This window comes from Pleurodeles waltl, chromosome 11 (assembly GCF_031143425.1).
Source record: "Pleurodeles waltl isolate 20211129_DDA chromosome 11, aPleWal1.hap1.20221129, whole genome shotgun sequence".
NCBI lineage: Eukaryota > Metazoa > Chordata > Amphibia > Caudata > Salamandridae > Pleurodeles > Pleurodeles waltl.
Genome location: NC_090450.1, coordinates 16,294,334 through 16,319,224, shown reverse-complemented (window position 1 = coordinate 16,319,224; position 24,891 = coordinate 16,294,334). Strand labels below are relative to the sequence as shown.

Sequence of the window (24,891 nt, the reverse complement as noted above, 5' to 3'; positions counted from 1 at the left end):
TGTCTCTGCTGAAGGGCAATAAATGCCTGGACCTGTCGGTGGGTGGAAGTATGAATGCATGGACCTGTCGGTGGCTGGAAGTATGAATACATGGACCTGTCTGGGGTGGAAGTATGAATGCATGGACCTGTGTCTGGTGAAGGGCAATGAATACAGGGACCTGTCGGTGGGTGGAAGTATGAATGCACGGACCTGTCGGTGGGTGGAAGTATAAATGCATGGACCTGTCTCTGGTGAACAGCAATGAATACCTGGACCTGTTGGTGGGTGGAAGTATAAATGCATGGACGTGTCTCTGGTGAAGGGCAATGAATACATGGACCTGTCGGGGTGGAAGTATGAATGCACGGACGTGTCTCTGGTGAACGGCAATGAATACATGGACCTGTCAGGGGTGGAATTATGAATGCATGGACCCGTCGGTGGGTGGAAGTATGAATACATGGACCTGTCGGGTGGAAGTATGAATGCATGGACCTGTCTCTGGTGAAGAGCAATGAATACAGGGACCTGTCGGGGGTGGAAGTATAAATGGACCGGTCTCTGGTGAAGGGCAATGAATGTATGGACCTGTTGGTGGGTGGAAGTATAAATGCACGGACCTGTCTCTGGTGAAGGGAAATGAATACAGGGACCTGTCGGGGGTGGAAGTATAAATGGACCTGTCTCTGGTGAAGGGCAATTAATACCTGGACCTGTCGTGGGTGGAAGTATGAATGCACGGACGTGTCTCTGGTGAAGGGCAATGCATACCTGGACCTGTCGGTGGGTGGAAGTATGAATGCATGGATGTGTCTCTGGTGAAGGGCAATGAATACCTGGACCTGTCGGGGTGGAAGTATGAATGCACGGACGTGTCTCTGGTGAATGGCAATGAATACATGGACCTGTCAGGGGTGGAAGTATGAATGCATGGACCCGTCTCTGGTGAAGGGCAAAGAATACATGGACTTGTCAGTGGATGGAAGTATGAATGCATGGACCTGTCGGTGGTTGGAAGTATGAATGCATGGACGTGTCTCTGCTGAAGGGCAATGAATGCATGGACCTGTCAGGGGTGGAAGTATGAATGCATGGACCTGTCGGGGGTGGAAGTATGAATGCATGGACCTGTCGGGGGTGGAAGTATGAATGCACAGACGTGTCTCTGCTGAAGGGCAATGAATACCTGGACCTGTCGGTGGGTGGAAGTATAAATGCATGGACGTGTCTCTGCTGAAGGGCAATGAATGCATGGACCTGTCAGGGGTGGAAGTATGAATGCATGGACCTGTCGGGGGTGGAAGTATGAATGCATGGACCTGTCGGGGGTGGAAGTATGAATGCACAGACGTGTCTCTGCTGAAGGGCAATGAATACCTGGACCTGTCGGGGTGGAAGTATGAATGCATGGACGTGTCTCTGGTGAAGGGAAATGAATACCTGGACCTGTCAGTGGGTGGAAGAATAAATGCAAGGACCTGTCTCTGGTAAAGGGCAATGAATACATGGACCTGTCGGGGTGGAAGTATAAATGCATGGACGTGCCTCTGGTGAAGGGCAATGAATACCTGGACCTGTCGGTGGGTGGAAGTATAAATGCACGGACCTGTCGGTGGGTAGAAGTATAAATGCATGGACCTGTCTCTGGTGAACAGCAATGAATACCTGGACCTGTTGGTGGGTGGAAGTATAAATGCATGGACGTGTCTCTCGTGAAGGGCAATGAATACATGGACCTGTCGGGGTGGAATTATGAATGCACGGACGTGTCGCTGGTGAACGGCAATGAATACATGGACCTGTCAGGGGTGGAAGTATGAATGCATGGACCTGTCGGTGCGTGAAAGTATGAATACATGGACCTGTCGGTGGGTGGAAGTATAAATGCATGGACGGGTCTCTGGTGAAGGGCAATGAATGCATGGACCTGTCGGGGGTGGAAGTATAAATGGACCTGTCTCTGGTGAAGGGCAATTAATACCTGGACCTGTCGTGGGTGGAAGTATGAATGCACGGACGTGTCTCTGCTGAAGGGCAATGAATACCTAGACCTGTCGGGGGTGGAAGTATGAATGGACCTGTCTCTGGTGAAGGGCAATGAATGTATGGACCTGTCGGTGGGTGGAAGTATAAATGCACGGACCTGTCTCTGGTGAAGGGAAATGAATACAGGGACCTGTCGGGGGTGGAAGTATAAATGGACCTGTCTCTGGTGAAGGGCAATTAATACCTGGACCTGTCGTGGGTGGAAGTATGAATGCACGGACGTGTCTCTGGTGAAGGGCAATGCATACCTGGACCTGTCGGTGGGTGGAAGTATGAATGCATGGATGTGTCTCTGGTGAAGGGCAATGAATACCTGGACCTGTCGGGGGTGGAAGTATGAATGCACGGACGTGTCTCTGTGAATGGCAATGAATACATGGACCTGTCAGGGGTGGAAGTATGAATGCATGGACCCGTCTCTGGTGAAGGGCAGTGAATACACGGACCTGTCGGGGGTGGAAGTATAAATACATGGACCTGTCGGTGGGTAGAAGTATGAATGCACTGACCTGTCTCTGGTGAAGGGCAATGAATGCATGGACCTGTAGCTGGGTGGAAGTATGAATGCACGGACGTGTCTCTGGTGAAGGGCAATGAATACATGGACCTGTCGGTGGGTGGAAGTATAAATGCATGGACCTGTCTCTGATGAACGGCAATGAATACCTGGACCTGTCGGGGGTGGAAGTATAAATGCACGGACGTGTCTCTGGTGAACGGCAATGAATACCTGGACCTGTCGGTCGGTGGAAGTATAAATGCATGGACGTGTCTCTGGTGAACGGCAATGAATACCTGGACCTGTCGGGGTGGGAGTATAAATGCACGGACCTGTCTCTGGTGAAGGGCAATGAATACATGGACCTGTCAGGGGTAGAAGTATGAATGCACGGACGTGTCTCTGGTGAAGGGCAATGAATACCTGGACCTGTCGGTGGGTGGAAGTATGAATGCATGGACCTGTCGGTGGGTGGAAGTATGAATGCACGGACGTGTCTCTGCTGAAGGGCAATGAATACCTGGACCTGTCGGTGGGTGGATGTATAAATGCATGGACGTGTCTCTGCTGAAGGGCAATAAATGCCTGGACCTGTCAGTGGGTGGAAGTATGAATGCATGGACCTGTCGGTGGCTGGAAGTATGAATACATGGACCTGTCTGGGGTGGAAGTATGAATGCATGGACCTGTGTCTGGTGAAGGGCAATGAATACAGGGACCTGTCGGTGGGTGGAAGTATGAATGCATGGACGTATCTCTGGTGAACAGCAATGAATACACGGACCTGTCGGTGGGTGGAAGTATGAATGCAGGGACATGTCTCTGGTGAAGGGCAATGAATACATGGACCTGTCGGGGTGGAAGTATGAATGCACGGATGTGTCTCTGGTGAAGGTTAATGAATACATGGACCTGTAGCTGGGTGGAAGTATGAATGTACGGACGTATCTCTGGTGAAGGGCAATGAATACCTGGACCTGTCGGTGGGTGGAAGTATGAATGCACGGACCTGTCGGTGGGTGGAAGTATAAATGCATGGACCTGTCTCTGATGAACGGCAATGAATACCTGGACCTGTCGGGGGTGGAAGTATGAATGCACGGACGTGTCTCTGGTGAACGGCAATGAATACATGGACCTATCAGGGTTGGAAGTATAAATGCATGGACCTGTCTCTGGTGAAGGGCAATGAATACAGGGACCTGTCGGGGTGGAAGTATAAATGCCCGGACATGTCTCTGGTGAAGGGCAATGAATGCATAGACCTGTCGTGGGTGGAAGTATAAATGCATGGACTGGTCTCTGGTGAGCGGCAATGAATACATGGACCTGTCGGGGTGGAAGTATGAATGCATGGACCTGTCTCTGGTGAAGGGCAATGAATACAGGGACTTGTCATGGGTGGAAGTATAAATGCATGGACTTGTCTCTGGTGAACAGCAATGAATACATGGACCTGTCGGGGTGGAATTATGAATGCAAGGACCTGTCTCTGGTAAAGGGCAATGAATACATGGACCTGTCAGGGGTGGAAGTATGAATGCATGGACCTGTCGGTGCGTGGAAGTATGAATACATGGACCTGTCGGTGGGTGGAAGTATAAATGCATGGACGTGTCTCTGGTGAAGGGCAATGAATGCATGGACCTGTCGGGGGTGGAAGTATGAATGCATGGACCTGTCGGGGGTGGAAGTATGAATGCACGGATGTGTCTCTGCTGAAGGGCAATGAATACCTAGACCTGTCGGGGTGGAAGTATGAATGCATGGACGTGTCTCTGGTGAAGGGAAATGAATACCTGGACCTGTCAGTGGGTGGAAGTATAAATGCATGGACCTGTCTCTGGTAAAGGGCAATGAATACATGGACCTTTCGGGGTGGAAGTATAAATGCATGGACTTGCCTCTGGTGAAGGGCAATGAATACCTGGACCTGTCGGTGGGTGGAAGTATGAATGCACGGACCTGTCGGTGGGTGGAAGTATAAATGCATGGACCTGTCTCTGGTGAACAGCAATGAATACCTGGACCTGTTGGTGGGTGGAAGTATAAATGCATGGACGTGTCTCTGGTGAAGGGCAATGAATACATGGACCTGTCGGGGTGGAAGTATGAATGCACGGACGTGTCTCTGGTGAACGGCAATGAATACATGGACCTGTCAGGGGTGGAATTATGAATGCATGGACCTGTCGGTGGGTGGAAGTATGAATACATGGACCTGTCGGGTGGAAGTATGAATGCATGGACCTGTCTCTGGTGAAGAGCAATGAATACAGGGACCTGTCGGGGGTGGAAGTATAAATGGACCTGTCTCTGGTGAAGGGCAATTAATACCTGGACCTGTCGTGGGTGGAAGTATGAATGCACGGACGTGTCTCTGGTGAAGGGCAATGCATACCTGGACCTGTCGGTGGGTGGAAGTATGAATGCATGGATGTGTCTCTGGTGAAGGGCAATGAATACCTGGACCTGTCGGGGTGGAAGTATGAATGCACGGACGTGTCTCTGGTGAATGGCAATGAATACATGGACCTGTCAGGGGTGGAAGTATGAATGCATGGACCCGTCTCTGGTGAAGGGCAAAGAATACATGGACTTGTCAGTGGATGGAAGTATGAATGCATGGACCTGTCGGTGGGTGGAAGTATGAATGCACGGACGTGTCTCTGCTGAAGGGCAATGAATACCTGGACCTGTCGGTGGGTGGAAGTATAAATGCATGGACGTGTCTCTGCTGAAGGGCAATGAATGCATGGACCTGTCAGGGGTGGAAGTATGAATGCATGGACCTGTCGGGGGTGGAAGTATGAATGCATGGACCTGTCGGGGGTGGAAGTATGAATGCACAGACGTGTCTCTGCTGAAGGGCAATGAATACCTGGACCTGTCGGGGTGGAAGTATGAATGCATGGACGTGTCTCTGGTGAAGGGAAATGAATACCTGGACCTGTCAGTGGGAGGAAGAATAAATGCAAGGACCTGTCTCTGGTAAAGGGCATTGAATACATGGACCTGTCGGGGTGGAAGTATAAATGCATGGACGTGCCTCTGGTGAAGGGCAATGAATACCTGGACCTGTCGGTGGGTGGAAGTATAAATGCACGGACCTGTCGGTGGGTAGAAGTATAAATGCATGGACCTGTCTCTGGTGAACGGCAATGAATACCTGGACCTGTTGGTGGGTGGAAGTATAAATGCATGGACGTGTCTCTCGTGAAGGGCAATGAATACATGGACCTGTCGGGGTGGAATTATGAATGCACGGACGTGTCGCTGGTGAACGGCAATGAATACATGGACCTGTCAGGGGTGGAAGTATGAATGCATGGACCTGTCGGTGCGTGAAAGTATGAATACATGGACCTGTCGGTGGGTGGAAGTATAAATGCATGGACGTGTCTCTGGTGAAGGGCAATGAATGCATGGACCTGTCGGGGGTGGAAGTATAAATGGACCTGTCTCTGGTGAAGGGCAATTAATACCTGGACCTGTCGTGGGTGGAAGTATGAATGCACGGACGTGTCTCTGCTGAAGGGCAATGAATACCTAGACCTGTCGGGGGTGGAAGTATGAATGGACCTGTCTCTGGTGAAGGGCAATGAATGTATGGACCTGTCGGTGGGTGGAAGTATAAATGCACGGACCTGTCTCTGGTGAAGGGAAATGAATACAGGGACCTGTCGGGGGTGGAAGTATAAATGGACCTGTCTCTGGTGAAGGGCAATTAATACCTGGACCTGTCGTGGGTGGAAGTATGAATGCACGGACGTGTCTCTGGTGAAGGGCAATGCATACCTGGACCTGTCGGTGGGTGGAAGTATGAATGCATGGATGTGTCTCTGGTGAAGGGCAATGAATACCTGGACCTGTCAGGGGTGGAAGTATGAATGCACGGACGTGTCTCTGTGAATGGCAATGAATACATGGACCTGTCAGGGGTGGAAGTATGAATGCATGGACCCGTCTCTGGTGAAGGGCAGTGAATACACGGACCTGTCGGGGGTGGAAGTATAAATACATGGACCTGTCGGTGGGTAGAAGTATGAATGCACTGACCTGTCTCTGGTGAAGGGCAATGAATGCATGGACCTGTAGCTGGGTGGAAGTATGAATGCACGGACGTGTCTCTGGTGAAGGGCAATGAATACATGGACCTGTCGGTGGGTGGAAGTATAAATGCATGGACCTGTCTCTGATGAATGGCAATGAATACCTGGACCTGTCGGGGGTGGAAGTATAAATGCACGGACGTGTCTCTGGTGAACGGCAATGAATACCTGGACCTGTCGGTCGGTGGAAGTATAAATGCATGGACGTGTCTCTGGTGAACGGCAATGAATGCATGGACCTGTCGGGGTGGAATTATGAATGCACGGACGTGTCGCTGGTGAACGGCAATGAATACATGGACCTGTCAGGGGTGGAAGTATGAATGCATGGACCTGTCGGTGCGTGAAAGTATGAATACATCGACCTGTCGGTGGGTGGAAGTATAAATGCATGGACGTGTCTCTGGTGAAGGGCAATGAATGCATGGACCTGTCGGGGGTGGAAGTATAAATGGACCTGTCTCTGGTGAAGGGCAATTAATACCTGGACCTGTCGTGGGTGGAAGTATGAATGCACGGACGTGTCTCTGCTGAAGGGCAATGAATACCTAGACCTGTCGGGGGTGGAAGTATGAATGGACCTGTCTCTGGTGAAGGGCAATGAATGTATGGACCTGTCGGTGGGTGGAAGTATAAATGCACGGACCTGTCTCTGGTGAAGGGAAATGAATACATGGACCTGTCAGGGGTAGAAGTATGAATGCACGGACGTGTCTCTGGTGAAGGGCAATGAATACCTGGACCTGTCGGTGGGTGGAAGTATGAATGCATGGACCTGTCGGTCGGTGGAAGTATAAATGCATGGACGTGTCTCTGGTGAACGGCAATGAATACCTGGACCTGTCGGGGTGGGAGTATAAATGCACGGACCTGTCTCTGGTGAAGGGCAATGAATACATGGACCTGTCAGGGGTAGAAGTATGAATGCACGGACGTGTCTCTGGTGAAGGGCAATGAATACCTGGACCTGTCGGTGGGTGGAAGTATGAATGCATGGACCTGTCGGTGGGTGGAAGTATGAATGCACGGACGTGTCTCTGCTGAAGGGCAATGAATACCTGGACCTGTCGGTGGGTGGATGTATAAATGCATGGACGTGTCTCTGCTGAAGGGCAATAAATGCCTGGACCTGTCGGTGGGTGGAAGTATGAATGCATGGACCTGTCGGTGGCTGGAAGTATGAATACATGGACCTGTCTGGGGTGGAAGTATGAATGCATGGACCTGTGTCTGGTGAAGGGCAATGAATACAGGGACCTGTCGGTGGGTGGAAGTATGAATGCACGGACCTGTCGGTGGGTGGAAGTATAAATGCATGGACCTGTCTCTGGTGAACAGCAATGAATACCTGGACCTGTTGGTGGGTGGAAGTATAAATGCATGGACGTGTCTCTGGTGAAGGGCAATGAATACATGGACCTGTCGGGGTGGAAGTATGAATGCACGGACGTGTCTCTGGTGAACGGCAATGAATACATGGACCTGTCAGGGGTGGAATTATGAATGCATGGACCCGTCGGTGGGTGGAAGTATGAATACATGGACCTGTCGGGTGGAAGTATGAATGCATGGACCTGTCTCTGGTGAAGAGCAATGAATACAGGGACCTGTCGGGGGTGGAAGTATAAATGGACCGGTCTCTGGTGAAGGGCAATGAATGTATGGACCTGTTGGTGGGTGGAAGTATAAATGCACGGACCTGTCTCTGGTGAAGGGAAATGAATACAGGGACCTGTCGGGGGTGGAAGTATAAATGGACCTGTCTCTGGTGAAGGGCAATTAATACCTGGACCTGTCGTGGGTGGAAGTATGAATGCACGGACGTGTCTCTGGTGAAGGGCAATGCATACCTGGACCTGTCGGTGGGTGGAAGTATGAATGCATGGATGTGTCTCTGGTGAAGGGCAATGAATACCTGGACCTGTCGGGGTGGAAGTATGAATGCACGGACGTGTCTCTGGTGAATGGCAATGAATACATGGACCTGTCAGGGGTGGAAGTATGAATGCATGGACCCGTCTCTGGTGAAGGGCAAAGAATACATGGACTTGTCAGTGGATGGAAGTATGAATGCATGGACCTGTCGGTGGGTGGAAGTATGAATGCATGGACGTGTCTCTGCTGAAGGGCAATGAATGCATGGACCTGTCAGGGGTGGAAGTATGAATGCATGGACCTGTCGGGGGTGGAAGTATGAATGCATGGACCTGTCGGGGGTGGAAGTATGAATGCACAGACGTGTCTCTGCTGAAGGGCAATGAATACCTGGACCTGTCGGTGGGTGGAAGTATAAATGCATGGACGTGTCTCTGCTGAAGGGCAATGAATGCATGGACCTGTCAGGGGTGGAAGTATGAATGCATGGACCTGTCGGGGGTGGAAGTATGAATGCATGGACCTGTCGGGGGTGGAAGTATGAATGCACAGACGTGTCTCTGCTGAAGGGCAATGAATACCTGGACCTGTCGGGGTGGAAGTATGAATGCATGGACGTGTCTCTGGTGAAGGGAAATGAATACCTGGACCTGTCAGTGGGTGGAAGAATAAATGCAAGGACCTGTCTCTGGTAAAGGGCAATGAATACATGGACCTGTCGGGGTGGAAGTATAAATGCATGGACGTGCCTCTGGTGAAGGGCAATGAATACCTGGACCTGTCGGTGGGTGGAAGTATAAATGCACGGACCTGTCGGTGGGTAGAAGTATAAATGCATGGACCTGTCTCTGGTGAACAGCAATGAATACCTGGACCTGTTGGTGGGTGGAAGTATAAATGCATGGACGTGTCTCTCGTGAAGGGCAATGAATACATGGACCTGTCGGGGTGGAATTATGAATGCACGGACGTGTCGCTGGTGAACGGCAATGAATACATGGACCTGTCAGGGGTGGAAGTATGAATGCATGGACCTGTCGGTGCGTGAAAGTATGAATACATGGACCTGTCGGTGGGTGGAAGTATAAATGCATGGACGTGTCTCTGGTGAAGGGCAATGAATGCATGGACCTGTCGGGGGTGGAAGTATAAATGGACCTGTCTCTGGTGAAGGGCAATTAATACCTGGACCTGTCGTGGGTGGAAGTATGAATGCACGGACGTGTCTCTGCTGAAGGGCAATGAATACCTAGACCTGTCGGGGGTGGAAGTATGAATGGACCTGTCTCTGGTGAAGGGCAATGAATGTATGGACCTGTCGGTGGGTGGAAGTATAAATGCACGGACCTGTCTCTGGTGAAGGGAAATGAATACAGGGACCTGTCGGGGGTGGAAGTATAAATGGACCTGTCTCTGGTGAAGGGCAATTAATACCTGGACCTGTCGTGGGTGGAAGTATGAATGCACGGACGTGTCTCTGGTGAAGGGCAATGCATACCTGGACCTGTCGGTGGGTGGAAGTATGAATGCATGGATGTGTCTCTGGTGAAGGGCAATGAATACCTGGACCTGTCGGGGGTGGAAGTATGAATGCACGGACGTGTCTCTGTGAATGGCAATGAATACATGGACCTGTCAGGGGTGGAAGTATGAATGCATGGACCCGTCTCTGGTGAAGGGCAGTGAATACACGGACCTGTCGGGGGTGGAAGTATAAATACATGGACCTGTCGGTGGGTAGAAGTATGAATGCACTGACCTGTCTCTGGTGAAGGGCAATGAATGCATGGACCTGTAGCTGGGTGGAAGTATGAATGCACGGACGTGTCTCTGGTGAAGGGCAATGAATACATGGACCTGTCGGTGGGTGGAAGTATAAATGCATGGACCTGTCTCTGATGAACGGCAATGAATACCTGGACCTGTCGGGGGTGGAAGTATAAATGCACGGACGTGTCTCTGGTGAACGGCAATGAATACCTGGACCTGTCGGTCGGTGGAAGTATAAATGCATGGACGTGTCTCTGGTGAACGGCAATGAATACCTGGACCTGTCGGGGTGGGAGTATAAATGCACGGACCTGTCTCTGGTGAAGGGCAATGAATACATGGACCTGTCAGGGGTAGAAGTATGAATGCACGGACGTGTCTCTGGTGAAGGGCAATGAATACCTGGACCTGTCGGTGGGTGGAAGTATGAATGCATGGACCTGTCGGTGGGTGGAAGTATGAATGCACGGACGTGTCTCTGCTGAAGGGCAATGAATACCTGGACCTGTCGGTGGGTGGATGTATAAATGCATGGACGTGTCTCTGCTGAAGGGCAATAAATGCCTGGACCTGTCAGTGGGTGGAAGTATGAATGCATGGACCTGTCGGTGGCTGGAAGTATGAATACATGGACCTGTCTGGGGTGGAAGTATGAATGCATGGACCTGTGTCTGGTGAAGGGCAATGAATACAGGGACCTGTCGGTGGGTGGAAGTATGAATGCATGGACGTATCTCTGGTGAACAGCAATGAATACACGGACCTGTCGGTGGGTGGAAGTATGAATGCAGGGACGTGTCTCTGGTGAAGGGCAATGAATACATGGACCTGTCGGGGTGGAAGTATGAATGCACGGATGTGTCTCTGGTGAAGGTTAATGAATACCTGGACCTGTAGCTGGGTGGAAGTATGAATGTACGGACGTATCTCTGGTGAAGGGCAATGAATACCTGGACCTGTCGGTGGGTGGAAGTATGAATGCACGGACCTGTCGGTGGGTGGAAGTATAAATGCATGGACCTGTCTCTGATGAACGGCAATGAATACCTGGACCTGTCGGGGGTGGAAGTATGAATGCACGGACGTGTCTCTGGTGAACGGCAATGAATACATGGACCTATCAGGGTTGGAAGTATAAATGCATGGACCTGTCTCTGGTGAAGGGCAATGAATGCCTGGACTTGTCGGTGGGTGGAAGTATGAATGGACGGACGTGTCTCTGGTGAACGGCAATGAATACCTGGACCTGTTGGGGTGGAAGTATAAATGCACGGACGTGTCTCTGGTGAAGGGCAATGAATACCTGGACCTGTCGGGGGTGGAAGTATGAATGCATGGACGTGTCTCTGGTGAACGGCAATGAATGCCTGGACTTGTCGGTGGGTGGAAGTATGAATGGACGGACGTGTCTCTGGTGAACGGCAATGAATACATGGACCTGTCGCTGGGTGGAAGTATAAATGCACGGACGTGTCTCTGGTGAACGGCAATGAATACACGGACCTGTCAGTGGGTGGAAGTATAAATAAATGGACCTGTCTCTGGTGAAGGGCAATGAATACCTGGACCTGTCAGTGGGTGGAAGTATAAATGCATGGACTTGTCTCTGGTGAAGGGCAATGAATACCTGGACCTGTCGGGGGTGGAAGTATGAATGCACGGACGTGTCTCTGGTGAACGGCAATGAATACACGGACCTGTCGGGGTGGAAGTATGAATGCATGGACCTGTCGGGGGTGGAAGTATGAATGCATGGACCTGTCGGGGGTGGAAGTATGAATGCATGGACCTGTCGGGGTGGAAGTATGAAGGCATGGACCTGTCTCTGGTGAAGGGCAATGAATACATGGACCTGTTGGGGTGGAAGTATAAATGCATGGACATGTCTCTGGTGAAGGGCAATGAATACAGGGACCTGTCGGTGGGGTGGAAGTATGAATGCATGGACCTGTGGAGGTGGAAGTATAAATGCATGGATGTGTCTCTGGTGAAGGGGAATGAATGCATGGACCTGTCGGGTGGAAGTATAAATGCATGGACCCGTCTCTGGTGAAGGGCAATGAATACCTGGACCTGTCGGTGGGTGGAAGTATAAATGCATGGACATATCTCTGGTGAAGGGCAATGAATACAGGGACCTGTCGGTGGGGTGGAAGTATAAATGCATGGACCTGTCGGTGGGTGGAAGTATAAATGCATGGACGTGTCTCTGGTGAACGCCAATGAATACCTGGACCTGTGGGGGGTGGAAGTATAAATGCATGGACGTGTCTCTGGTGAAGGGCAATGAATACCTGGACCTGTCGGGGGTGGAAGTATGAATACATGGACCTGTCTGTGGGGAGAGAGAGTGAACGCATGGACCCAACTCACGTTAAGAAGGGTGATCACAGGCGTGGAGGCAGCAATCGCCAAAGGTCAATATTCTCCACCGTATAGTTCGGGAGGTGCCACAACCTGTCCACTGTGAGGCTTCTTCCAATCAAAGCCTCTCACCCGAGGCCACGCAGGTCAATGCAACAAGCACCAATGAAAAGGGAGCATGGGAGCATGCGAGCACGTGGCGACACGCTGATACCTTGGAAGAGAGGCGCTAAGTGAGAACAGAGCGCGCAGGAGCAGGGCACATGCCGCACGGAGCGTCTGAACTTACTCTGAACCAGAATGGCCGGCTGCGGTGGCCGTGGCGGTGGCTCCCCTGAAGAAGGAAACAGGAACCCAAAAAGGGGTGCAGAAAGAAACAGGATGGGGGGAGGAAGGAAGAATTAGTATGCAAGAAACAATGCAAGCAAGCCAAGAAAGAGTCACAGCCAACAGATAAAAGAGATAAGAGGCCAAGAGAAGAGTGCACCTGACAGTCTTTTACCAGGCAGCAGCCACCTGCGATGGGAACCTCAAGGCAGAGATCCATGGTCTGCCTGACTTCATTTGTATGGCAATGCTGTCCACCCTGTAGGTTTGATATCAGTGAGTTTTGAGGTGGGACTAAAAGATATTGTGGAGTTACAGGAACTGGGGAGGGGTGCTAAGCTAACAGGGCGGCAACATGCTCAGCATAAGACAGGGCATTGAAGGGGTGAAATTCCATCCTTGCTAAAATACATCAGACTTTTGGTTCTGGGCTAAAGGGGAGTAAGCAGGTTGCTAGGAAATTGAGCAAGCGGTCAGGGCATGAAGATCATTTCAGATAGTGACTGGGTCTTCTTTTCAGCAGTGACCAAGAGGCAGAGTGCCAGGACTAAGCTGGTGCCCTGGAACCTGTGTGCCAGAAGAGGAGAGCTACACTGCTACTGGCAGATGACACTCTGACAGACTGGGCACCTGTGTCCAGAGGAGGACAGCTCCTGCCACTGCTGTGCTGATGCCCTGGGCACCTGTGTCCAGAAGAGGACAGCTCCTGCCACTGCTGTGCTGATGCCCTGGGCACCTGTGTCCAGAGGAGGACAGCTCCTGCCACTGCTGTGCTGATGCCCTGGGCACCTGTGTCCAGAAGAGGACAGCCCTGTTGCTCCCGGCAGATGCTGGGGCTGTCAGACAGTGAGTTACTTACGTTTAGCCCTTCCTTGGAGCTGCGTCGGTCTCGCCAAGCTCAAGTCTACGCCCAGAACATCAGGTGGGTCCATGGGATTTCCCAGGTACAGCCTGAGGAGGAAGGGAAAGCAGAGACATGTTACACGAGAAACAAGGAGAGACGGAACATCATCCCTGGAGCGGCGTAGGAAGCTCGTCCTCAGCGGTGCTTGCACTCCCCGCCTCCCAGTCCACACCACAGCAGGACTCGGCAGCGGGTCAGTGGGAACAGAAGGATCAGTGCACGGTGTTAGTCGATGGAGAAGCAAGCGCGGTTGGATACTGCCATAAGCATCCGACACAAAGAGACAGCTTGGACTGCGTAGTATAAGTGCACAACAGCGTCTCGCGACTGGCGTCCCAGCTCAACACCAGAGCAAACATCCAATCAATGCAAGCAGCCACTAAACGAGACAGTAAAAAGTGAACTTGGTGGAAGGGAGGCAAAGCGCGGACAAAGCATGGGCTGGCCCAGCAGCAAAGAGACAGAGGCCTTGGTGCCCTTGGGTCCCACTCAAACTGAAATGCGTTTTAACTTGATGTCCCCCACCCACTTGATGCTCTTCTGTTTTGATGGTGTGCCCGTCAGTGTACCTGCATGATGTCAAGGGGGTTCCACCTCAGGACCCCCCACGGTCTCAGCTGACAACTTTAGAAGATCTCCAGGTACTGAGCTACCAACATCATGTGTCTGGCTGGGCCCCACCCCAAGGACCTATCTTCTGTACTCAACTACTTTTCAATAAATAATCTGATGTGTACCTGCCACCTTCTAGCGTTGCATACCTACACATACCTATTGGCTTTCTTACAACAGGCCCCGTGCTGGGATATATAAAGTCACTGCTCCAGTGTCTGAGTCTGGTCACCTTCTCCAATGGTCTGGGTTTACAATATGGGGTTACATCGCGTGGTATGGTGCGCGAGTTGGGTAGGAAGAAGTCTAGCATGGGTCGAAGAGATGCCGGAAGGCAGGGAGAAAGCACAGCAGGCAGCTGGTGGGAGGCAGGAGGAAGAAGCAGGAAACTATCTGGAAACATGGGGGAGAAGCAGAAAGATGATGGGAGAGAGGCGGAACACGCAAGTGAATGTGAGGCGCAGAAGGGAGAGTAGGCGAAGGAGAGAGAAGCGAAGCAGGTTGTGCGAAAGGGCAGATGATGGGGGAAGTAGGAGCAAAAAGGCTAAGCAGGTGAGCGCAGAACAAAGGAGGCGGATGCAGGGATTCAGCAGACGGAGAAGCGGGTAAAAGCCGGGGAGGCAGGGAAAAGAGAGGGTGGGTACAAGGAAGGGAGAAAAGAAGGAGGGGAAAAACAGATGGAGGGTGGAGAATGAAAGAGAAGCTGACAGCTGGGGGGAGGTATGGAGGAGAAGAGGCTAATGTGTAGAAGAGGGGGGCACAGCAGGGAACTGTGGAGCCGGGGAGGGAAAAATGTGTAGACGTGGAGAGGGTATAGGCCGTGGATGCAAAGAAGCGGTGGAGAGAGGCAGGCAGAAGTGCGACAACAAAAAAGAGAGGAGGAGGAAGCAGAGGTGGGGAGGAGAGGAGCAGACAGATGCAGGGAGGGAAGAGGAAGCTGGTAGACATGGGGACAGGTGATGGGAGAATCAGGCACACATGGGGAAGCTGCTGGATGCAGGAATAGGGACCAGCAGGTAGATGGGGAGGGAGAAGCAGGGAGTTATGGGGGAGAGGGAGGCAAACTCAGAGAGCCAGAGGTGGAATAAGTAGAGGTGAGAAGCTAAAATGGAGCAGGAGGCAACAGGAACATGAAGGTTGGGGGGGGGGGGTAGGAGTCAGGAAGAATTCAAGAACTTCAAGCAGGCAGTAAAGTGAAGACATAAATGTAAGGAGGCAGGACTGTGAAACAGACTGCGGAGGCAAAAGGGGGGACGTAAGTAGATGTGAGGTGACACTGTGAGGGGAGAACAGCAAGAAGTGGAGAGGAAGGAGCAGAAAGGTGGGGGATGGGGCACCCCTAGCCTCACAAGGGCTATTATTGACGATCACGCTAAGAGCCGGTCCTCATTTTATCTGCCCCACAATGAGAGCCCAAAACAACCCTTGGAAACAACCCTTGGAAGGTAGACTCAGAAGCCACAATATTGGACACAACGTGTTTTGTACCATAACTAACCCAGCTCCCATGCCGAAGGGCAGAAACTAGCCGGGGACAGCCAAACATCATGCATGGCTGAGGGGGTCAGGCTGCTGCAGCAACAAACGAGAACATAAGTGATGGGCAAATGGAGACAAAGAGAGGGAAATATATCAAAACTCAGGGTCGAAAAAGGAGATAGAAAAGAGCTCGAGGCTTGGACAATCACGAGAAAAGGAATGATAAGGGAAAAGGGAGCTTCAGAGAAGTGGAGAACGAGCAAAAGAAACATCTGCAAGGTGATACGGAAAAGATTAAGTGAGTAACAAAGGAAGAACGGAAGAGCGGGGGCACAAATGAAAGCAAGAGGAAAGCAACCTCGGGAAGACAAGGGGAACAAGGAGATGGGAAGAGAGAAACTGGGGCAGGGACAGACGCAGAAGAGAGAGTGAGTGCAAGAGCAGCAGAAAACAAAAGGAAAAGAGAAACATGGGACTGCGAAGGAGAAGAGAGAGAAAGATATAGAAGAGAAAAGCAAGTTCCCATAAGCAGTTCTTGGCCTGGCATCCTTTACAGACCCACACTCAGAGGATCTCTATTGTGCTACGTTGAAGTTGGATCTGGAATAGTAATTTTTACATTTAAAAAGTAGGCGGTTTTGTCTGCGGAAGTAGCTGCAGACAGACTCTGGCGCTGAAGGTTACTCGAGAAGCTATATGGGAGTTTTTAATTCCTTCGAAGCACTGCAAGAACGTTGTATCTTCCAAAGGGAGGGATGGGTGAGACTGCAAGGTAGAAATCTGGATACAATGTTGCAGGCGAGTAGTCTATTCTGCTGAGGCGTAGACCTTCCTTGGAGTTGCATGCTCTGCATGGAGTAGCGGGGAGGATTTGGAGGTGCGCGAGGGAACATCTCAGAGTTTGTTGCTCGTGCAAGAGCGGGTGCCCATCCTAGGCAGGCCGCCGATAAACAGCCACACACATCCATCGTTGTTAGTCAACCGACTTCCTGTTTGGGTGGATGAGCCTTGCAGAAGGTACTCCAGAAATCAACCAATGCAGCACATTTCCCTGTTTTCAGGCACCACTCATGAGTTAAAGTTCTGTAGAGTTTTTTTGAGTCCGGCTATGTGCTCAGTTGAGTGCCACAGCTTAAAGCTAAACTCCGTGCGCGGAAAACAGTTGCCAGTCTTCAATGGTCTTCACACCGTCCCGGTGGGGGAACAGTTATGAACTTGCTCTACAGTTACCCATAGATAAGGACTGTGAAGAGTCTAGCAGTAACTCTGGGGTGTACTTTTTTTAAGAATATGAGTCTATATTTTACCTTTGGGGTGCTGAGTTGCGATAAAGCTTTGGTGTTACACATCTTTTTGATATTTCTCTGTGATAAAATAAACAATCCTTGGATCTATTCCCATCATCTGTGCTGTAAAAGGCACAGAGTTCTCACTGGACAAATCAGAGGGATTAAGAATGGGAAGATGTGTATCGCATAAGAGTAAATTTTGCGGTTGCTTTGCCCCAGCGCCTTCGTTCACTGTCGTAGATCCTAACACTTGCTGCTCTAACTGCAAATCTCACAGACGGAGTCCATCCCACATCTCCAGAGGTGCTCCTCCTGGGTCACCGGGAGGCACCTGCTACTCTGTGCAGTAACCGTGGCAACGACTGGCCACATCTGAGCGCTGTCTCACCAAGATCAAACCTCCAGAAACACACCCCTAAATCCCCACGCCCCTTACTCCTGCCGCAAACAGAAGGTCGAGGGAGAAGGCGCTGAGCAGTGATTTTCTGCCACCTAATAAGTATCATTGGGGTCATTCTTCAACAGCTTATCGGGGGCTGCATCTGCAACCTAACTTCTCTCTGAGTTTGTGTTACGCTTTGTATGTGGCAGGTGAATCATTGATGAAGACCGGTGTAGAACACGCTCGTATATCCCTGACTTTGACATGGACATACCGTAACAATGGATGAAAGAAGGTCGCGCCCCATCCACGTGATGAGCCCGAAGCGCCCCCGAGGAGAGCATTCCAACCTACTATGGATGCATCTGTTAATATCTGGTCTGGGGTTATATCTAGGGTTAAGGTTAGGATTATGGTTAGGTTCTGGACTGGGGTTATGTTTAGGGTTAAAGGTTAGGTTCTGGATTGGGATCATGTTTAGGGTTAGGTTTATGGTTAGGTTTTGGACTGGGGTTATGTTTAGAGTTAAAGGTTATGTTCTGGACTGGGTTTAGGGTTAAGGTTAGGAGTTAGTTTCAGGGCTGGGGTTAAGCATGCAGTTATGTTTTCAGTATGTCATACTTATTTTATTATTATATTATCTACATGTATGTGTATATACAAAAATGAGTAATTTTACATAATGGAAATGTAGATGATATAAAAAAATACATAGAACAAACTTTTTAAAAATGATATTCTTAGGTGATATTTTCCCCACAACAAAGATGATATTGTGGTAGTCGATGCTGTGTCAGACACCGGCACAGGGTGCCCGGCCATGGTCAGAATCTATGTGCACAGGTGGCGACAACAACCTGTTTTTAAATGTGGACAGGGGGCAGGATAATGAAAACCAAGTGAACCTATAAAAAGATGCCAAGCTCCAAAGGCAGAGAGAGGAATAGTGAGGGAGAGGAGGGAAGAGAAGGAGAAAACATTCTGCAGAGAAGAGGGAGACAGCTTTAATGATTAAAGCAAGAATAAAGTTGAAGGAGAGATGTTCTATCCGTGCAAAAATGATAAAATGCTAAATCAAAGGTGAAAGAAACCAAAAGAATGAAGATTACGGCTTACTCATCGATTTTATCTGGAAAGCCCCAGCAGCGCTCAGGGTTGGTGTCTCCATGGCCTGTGTGGATGAAGCTGTTTTTAAGGGGGCGGCTGATGTCGTGGGCCGACAGCCCCGCCACGGAGGTCACCGTGTTTCGGGGGAACTGGCCCACCTTAAGGGTCCGCTTATTCTGACCCCTCCACCAATAAATCTCAGCCCTGAGAAACAAAAGAGGGCCTGATTATTGCAAAGGAGATACAAATACAAACGAAAATTGAGAAACCATCTGAGCAGGAGTGGCTTTGGGTTCATCTGACCATGAGGGTGGAGGGGCGATGGCAAGGTCCCCACGGGGCCAGAATCCAGGACCCCCACAAATCTTGTGTTTATTGAAGAACTTCCCCCATGCAACTCACCAACGTCTATCCAAAGTTATGTAATTTAAAATGATATTATGTAGCACAGCATATCCTGGAGCTTCTTGGCGCTCTGTAATAACAAGCATCCAACAACACTGGGAAGATGCAGCCTTGGGGACCAGCACACAAACCTGCAGTGCATTCACTCACAGTCACCAGCGAAGTGTGGGCACATTTTCAATTTCAACTTCAAATGTTTGGGACATTTGGAAATTTTACAATGGAATTTTAGAAAACTTTGCCTAAAGTAGCTAGGTGACAGCTTTTTGTTTCCAAAAACATTTAGCTCACAAATCTTCCAATTAAATCTTTTTCTGCGTGACAATGCTTTCACTAAAAGTGAAGTATGATGAGATGTTTTTCTGCTGTCTACTCTTGTGAGATTATCTTCCTGGTCTTTTTTTTATGTCCTTTGGAAACTTTGCCAAGATTGTGAAGCATGAGGTGTCAAACTTCATTAACAAAATGTGGAGGCAAAACGTCATTCACCGGTTACTTACAAATGGACACGCATGACACATAGGGCCACACCAAAGCAAACCAACCACGGTCTTTGAAGTGGACATGGTTTGCCTGTTCAGGGTGGAATCACAATATCCACGTTTTATTATCAACCAGGGCTTTAAGTGGGCCGGGTCCTGCTGGTACTCAGCCCGGCAGTTCTGAAAAGCAGGTGCTGAAACGGGTCCCTATCAGTCTCTCCGTTCTTGCTCTCACCCTCTGGGTAAAAAAATATATTAACTCTGCAGTGGAACCGCCCTTCAACGCCTTTCATGCAACTCGAAAGAGACTTGTTACAGTTCTTTCATAGTCTCATCACTTCAGATCTGAAGCATTTTTTCAATATTTTATATAAATAAGCAATTTTTGTTGTAGGAAGCTGGCCTGGTGTGTGGTGAGCACCTATGGTGTTCTCACCCTATACCAGAGCCAGGTATCCCCTATTAGTGAGGTGCAGTCAGTGTCTAGAAGCCAGGCTCTCCAGACGTAGCTGTGGATGAGCAGCCAAGACTTATCAAGGAGACATGCAAAGCTTATGCAATTCCACCATAGTCACACAGCACTATCACACATGAAAGAACCAGAGTGTTACAAAAATAAAGGTACTTTATTATAGTAACACAAATACTACAAATACTTTATATGCAATGCCCCAACTGGAGGTAAGTAAACACACTATTATATACACATTACCAATCATAAAATAACATTGAAAGCAATAGGCATTGGTAAAAGCAATAGCAATCAGTGAGGGCCCTAGGGGAGAGCCAAACCATGTACTAAAGTGGAATGCGAAAGGCAGTCCCCCACCCAAGGATGTGGATTCAGGAGAAGGGAGCTAGAGGAACTAGGAACCCCAAAAGGTAAGTACCAGGGTGACCCCTTGCGACCAGGAGAGAAGAGGTAAGTACCTGGTTTTCCCCAAACCCAACTGAAGGACTTTGGAAAAGGATTGTGCAAGACCCAGACAAGACTGGAAGAAACCAAAGGTGACTGGGTACCAAGTCCAGTGTGAGTTGGAGTGTCTGGTGGTGGCAGGGGCCACTACCCACCCTTCGGTGGATGCAGGTCCAGGTCGACTGTGAACAGAGAAGGTCAGCAGTGCAGAACAGGAGCAGAAAAAGAGTACGAGAAGTAATGCAAGTGATGTCCCACGTCGGCAGTCGTTATGAAGTCAGTCAGTGGTGCTGGAAAACCACCAACAAGCCTTGGCAAGTGCAAGAGTTGGAGAAGAAGGTTTGCAAGGCTGAAGAGGGCCAGCAAGGTCCAGGGAACACGACCCAAGGAGGGGAGTCTGGGGTGACCCTCAGCAGCTGGGAGAGTCACAAGAGTAGGAGGCAGCAGGCACAGGAGTCTCAGTGAGGCCCCCGCAGCACACCTGAAGAGGAGTCCCACGTCGCTGGAGCAGCAGGCAGGAGACTGTGCTTTGCAGAAAGAAGTGCTGGGGCTGCAAGGAGCCTGAAAGTCCCTTGGAGGAGGCACAAACAAGCCCTGGTAGCTGCAAGAGTTGAGGTGCACAGGGGTACTGCCCTGCAACGACAGGCCAGGGCTTACCATCTCCCAAGTTGACCAGGAGGTAGAGAGGACCGAGGGGACCACTCCAGAACACCACCTGTGATTCAGGATCCAAGCAACTCAGGAGGAGAGAAGATCCATGCAGCCTGTCGTGGTTGCAGCTGGTGCTGTTGAATGCAGGGGAGTGACTCCCTCACTCCAACAGAGATTCCTTCTTGCTTCTTGTGCAGGCTGAAGGCTCCTCACTCTTAGAGGATGCACAGCTGGGGAAATGTTGCAGGAAGGAGCCAGAGAAACAATGTTGAAGTGCAGAGTCGTAGCTGTAGTTGCAAATTGTCGGTTCCTGGAGGGTCCAGTTGCAGTCCTGGTGGCCAGAAGATGAAGTAAACGATGCAGGAATCTTACATTTCAAATCTCAGGACCCACCCTTGAGGGAGCCCCTAAATAGCCCAGGAAGGTGGATTGGCCCCTAGCAGAGTGACAACCTATCAGGAGGGGGCTGTGACGTCACCTGCCTGACCTGGCCACCTAGATGCTCCCAGTGTTCTCTGACATCCTGGGATTCAAGGTGAAAGAATCAAGTGGCCACCTGGAGGAGCTCTGGGCACCACCCCTAGGGTGGTGATGGGAGGGGAGTGGCCGCTCCCCTTTCCATTGTCCAGTTTCATTCCAGAGCAGGGACTGGGGGTCCCTAGGCTGGTGCAAACTGGTTTATGCAAGGAGGGTACCACATGTGCCTTTCATAGCATACGGGTGGCTAAGGGAGGCTACTATTTCCATGGAAGCAGGTGTTACTCCCTCTCCCACAGGAAATGCTTTGTTCTGCCTTCCTCTGCCTGAGCTGGTCAAGCAGCAGGAGGGCAGAAACCTGTCTGAGGGGTGGCAGCAGTGCGGGTTGCCCGGATAACCCCAGAAGACTAGTAGGAGCAATTCTGGGGTCCTCTAAGGAGCCCCCAGAGTGCATGGAATCATACAACCGATACTGACAACAGTACTGGGGTATGATTCCGACATGTTTGAAACCAAACATGCCTAGGTTCGGAGTTACCATTATGTAGTTGGACAGGCAGTGAGTGACCTATGTCCAGTACACGCATAAAATGGCTTCCCCGCACTTACAAAGTCCAGTGCAATGGTGCTGGAGTTTGTAGGGGCACCTCTGCTCATGCAGGGGTGCCCTCACACACAGGAACCTGCACCCTGCCCTCTGAGCAAGGAGGGCCTACTATAGGGGTGACTTACAGTGACCTGGTGCAGTGACCTGTAGTGAAAGGGTGCATGCACCTTTTCACACAGGCTGCAATGGCAGGCCTGAAGATACACTCTGCATGGGCTCCCATAGGTGGCACAATACATGCTGCAGCCCATAGGGAACCCCTGGTGCCCCAATGCCCTGGGTTCCTAGGTACCATATACTAGGGACTTACACTGGGGCGCCAGTATGCCTATTGTGGGGTGTGCTAAGTCCTGAGCCAACCAAATGTAGAGGGAGAGAGCACAATCACGGGGGTCCTGGTTAGCAGGATCCTAGTGTGCACAGTCAAAACACACTGACAGCATGCAAAAAGTGTGGAGTAACCTTTCCAAACACAGGGTACTTTCCTACAGTTGTCACTTATTTATCTTATGTAACTAACAACCATTGACAAAGCCAATAGTCCTGGCTTGTAGTAGGTGTAATGTTACTTGTGTTGTTATATATCTTGATACACCGACAGGAAGAAGCAGCAAAATGCCAGTCGGACATCACACTATGCTAAGCACAGATTTTTAGCGTACATGTTTTAAGCCACGCCCTTCATTATACAGGCCACACCCCTTGAATAGACCTCACATTTTTTTTTTATGCTCTTAAAGCTCTGATATCAACCCTGAACATGAGACTGCACTGCCTTGTTAAGGTGAGCAGATGTGGTCTCAGAATGGCATATTTACACCTATACGTACACACTGACCTTGATGAAATAGTGAGGTACGACTTTGGGAAGTCGAATATTTGTGATTTTTTAAATATTTCTACAGTTTGTACCGTAACATGTAGGCAACCATTCTCTGCACTTTCTGATCAAGTGCTTTGGAAGTAAGGTTACCACGTGAGTATAAGCTTACCACATGACTCTGAGTCAACGACGCAGTGCTCCAGTCCTGCTTTTAACGAACCAATGCATTCTGGGAGTTGCAGTACTTGTTCAGTTAAACTCCTCGCCTTTTCAGAGAAATTGTAAAACATTCCTATTTAAATCAACAACCCCTAGCTTTATCTCCATTCTCAGCTGCATGTTACACAATAGCGCCAACAATCCCTTTGGTGTGCGCGGCGCTATACAAATAAGTAGCCCAATCGTAATGAGCTGATCCTACCAGACGAGCACATGTGAAAACACTAATTTGTAACAGAAAAGCCAGGACTGGAGCACTGCACCCTTGGTGATAGATAATCATCAGATACTCTCAACTGGGAACACTTTGGATTTGTATCTGAACTCTTAGGCAACAGTTCAAAGACTGAAATGGTGAATTATCAACAGTTCAATCTTCAAGCAACACCTTCCAATATTGGAGTCACCATCTAAGGGCAGGCTAATGAGGGGTGTAGGCTGGGACAAGAGGTCAACCCCGCGGGGTCAGTCGAGGTCAAAGGGCGAATGACGTCACGTCTGGTACTACTGATATTTTGGACGCTCATGGTCACTCAATGACAATGTTTTCTATTAGCTGCAGGTGCTAAGGTTGGACTCGGGCGGCGTCTACCCCCTTCCCGTCTAAATGGTATCTGCATCAATGTTTAAGGCCTTCACATCTATAGATTCTAAAGAAACTGAATTTCACACAGTCTGCAAAGAAAGAAATGATTCTTGCATTGGATACTCAGGGCCATTGGAATTATGCGGCAGGAGAGGGCAAAATTATGAAGCGGGTTGAGTAAATTATGCTGCAAGAAAAGGCAAGTTATGCCTCATAATGTGCCACATTTTGTAATAGTTTTACTTCAATATTTCGTCATTTTTAAACTTGGTAACACGGTTTTGGCACTGGTTGCACACCATCAGGACCAATTTAACACCAAAATTTAGCAATAAGCAACAGAAAAGTGACCAGTCCAGCGTTGGAAAGGGCCTTTCACTGTGCGGTAACCCACGTCACTGTATTTTTTAGTAACTTTTGAACTGTTTGAGCTACAAACAATTTTTTTTGTTAAAACCTGCAGATTATGCGGCAGGTGATAGATTATGTGCAAATCAAATCTATAATTATGCAAAATCGCCGCGGCCACAAAACCGCATAATTCCAGTGGCCCTGATGATACTGAAATTCTTACACTTTTCACAAAAGAATCAGAATTAATGCTGTCAAAACGACTGTTCCAGCTTTTGCCCAAAAGCCTTCATATTCCGCATTGGTGGATAAAGTGGAGCGTTCTTGTGCAAACTGAGCGACGAAGCCTCGAACATATTTATATAAAAATATCTCTGCGTCTCATCTGCAGTGAACCGCGAAGAGAAGCGAACTGCGAAAACACCGGCGGCCACAAGGGGGCGCCATTCCCTCAGATTCCACGCAGATCAACGCGCGTCTATGTAGAGCATCACAGTGGAGTGTGGGACCATCTCCCGCCGGTGCTCAGCGCCTGTCTGCAGGGGTTACACTACTGCAAAGATTTGAGGTACCTGGGACTGTTTCCAGCTGGTTAGAAAATTCCCAACTTTAATTTAATGTTCAAC

General features: G+C 49.8%; 1 protein-coding gene and 1 long non-coding RNA gene across 11 annotated transcripts in view; one reads left to right on the top strand and one right to left on the bottom strand.

The window, feature by feature from the left end:
- The window catches only part of LOC138265245 (uncharacterized), a 142,903-nt gene extending 118,200 nt beyond the window's left edge, over nucleotides 1-24,703 (top strand). Inside the window, exon 3 of the long non-coding RNA XR_011199319.1 lies at nucleotides 24,657-24,703. This is a non-coding gene — a long non-coding RNA (uncharacterized lncRNA). The remainder of the gene's footprint in view (nucleotides 1-24,656) is intronic.
- Nucleotides 1-24,891, bottom strand: part of TNK2 (tyrosine kinase non receptor 2) — a 372,582-nt gene that overhangs the window by 72,597 nt on the left and 275,094 nt on the right. For 8 of the 10 annotated variants that reach the window (XM_069212823.1, XM_069212824.1, XM_069212825.1 and 5 more), the window contains 3 exons: nucleotides 18,758-18,952; nucleotides 13,835-13,926; nucleotides 12,938-12,982 (listed from right to left, as the gene is read on the bottom strand). In XM_069212823.1, coding sequence (XP_069068924.1) covers nucleotides 12,938-12,982; nucleotides 13,835-13,926; nucleotides 18,758-18,952 — 332 coding nt within the window. The remainder of the gene's footprint in view (nucleotides 1-12,937; nucleotides 12,983-13,834; nucleotides 13,927-18,757; nucleotides 18,953-24,891) is intronic. The other 2 variants (XM_069212829.1, XM_069212822.1) reach the window with 2 other exon arrangements.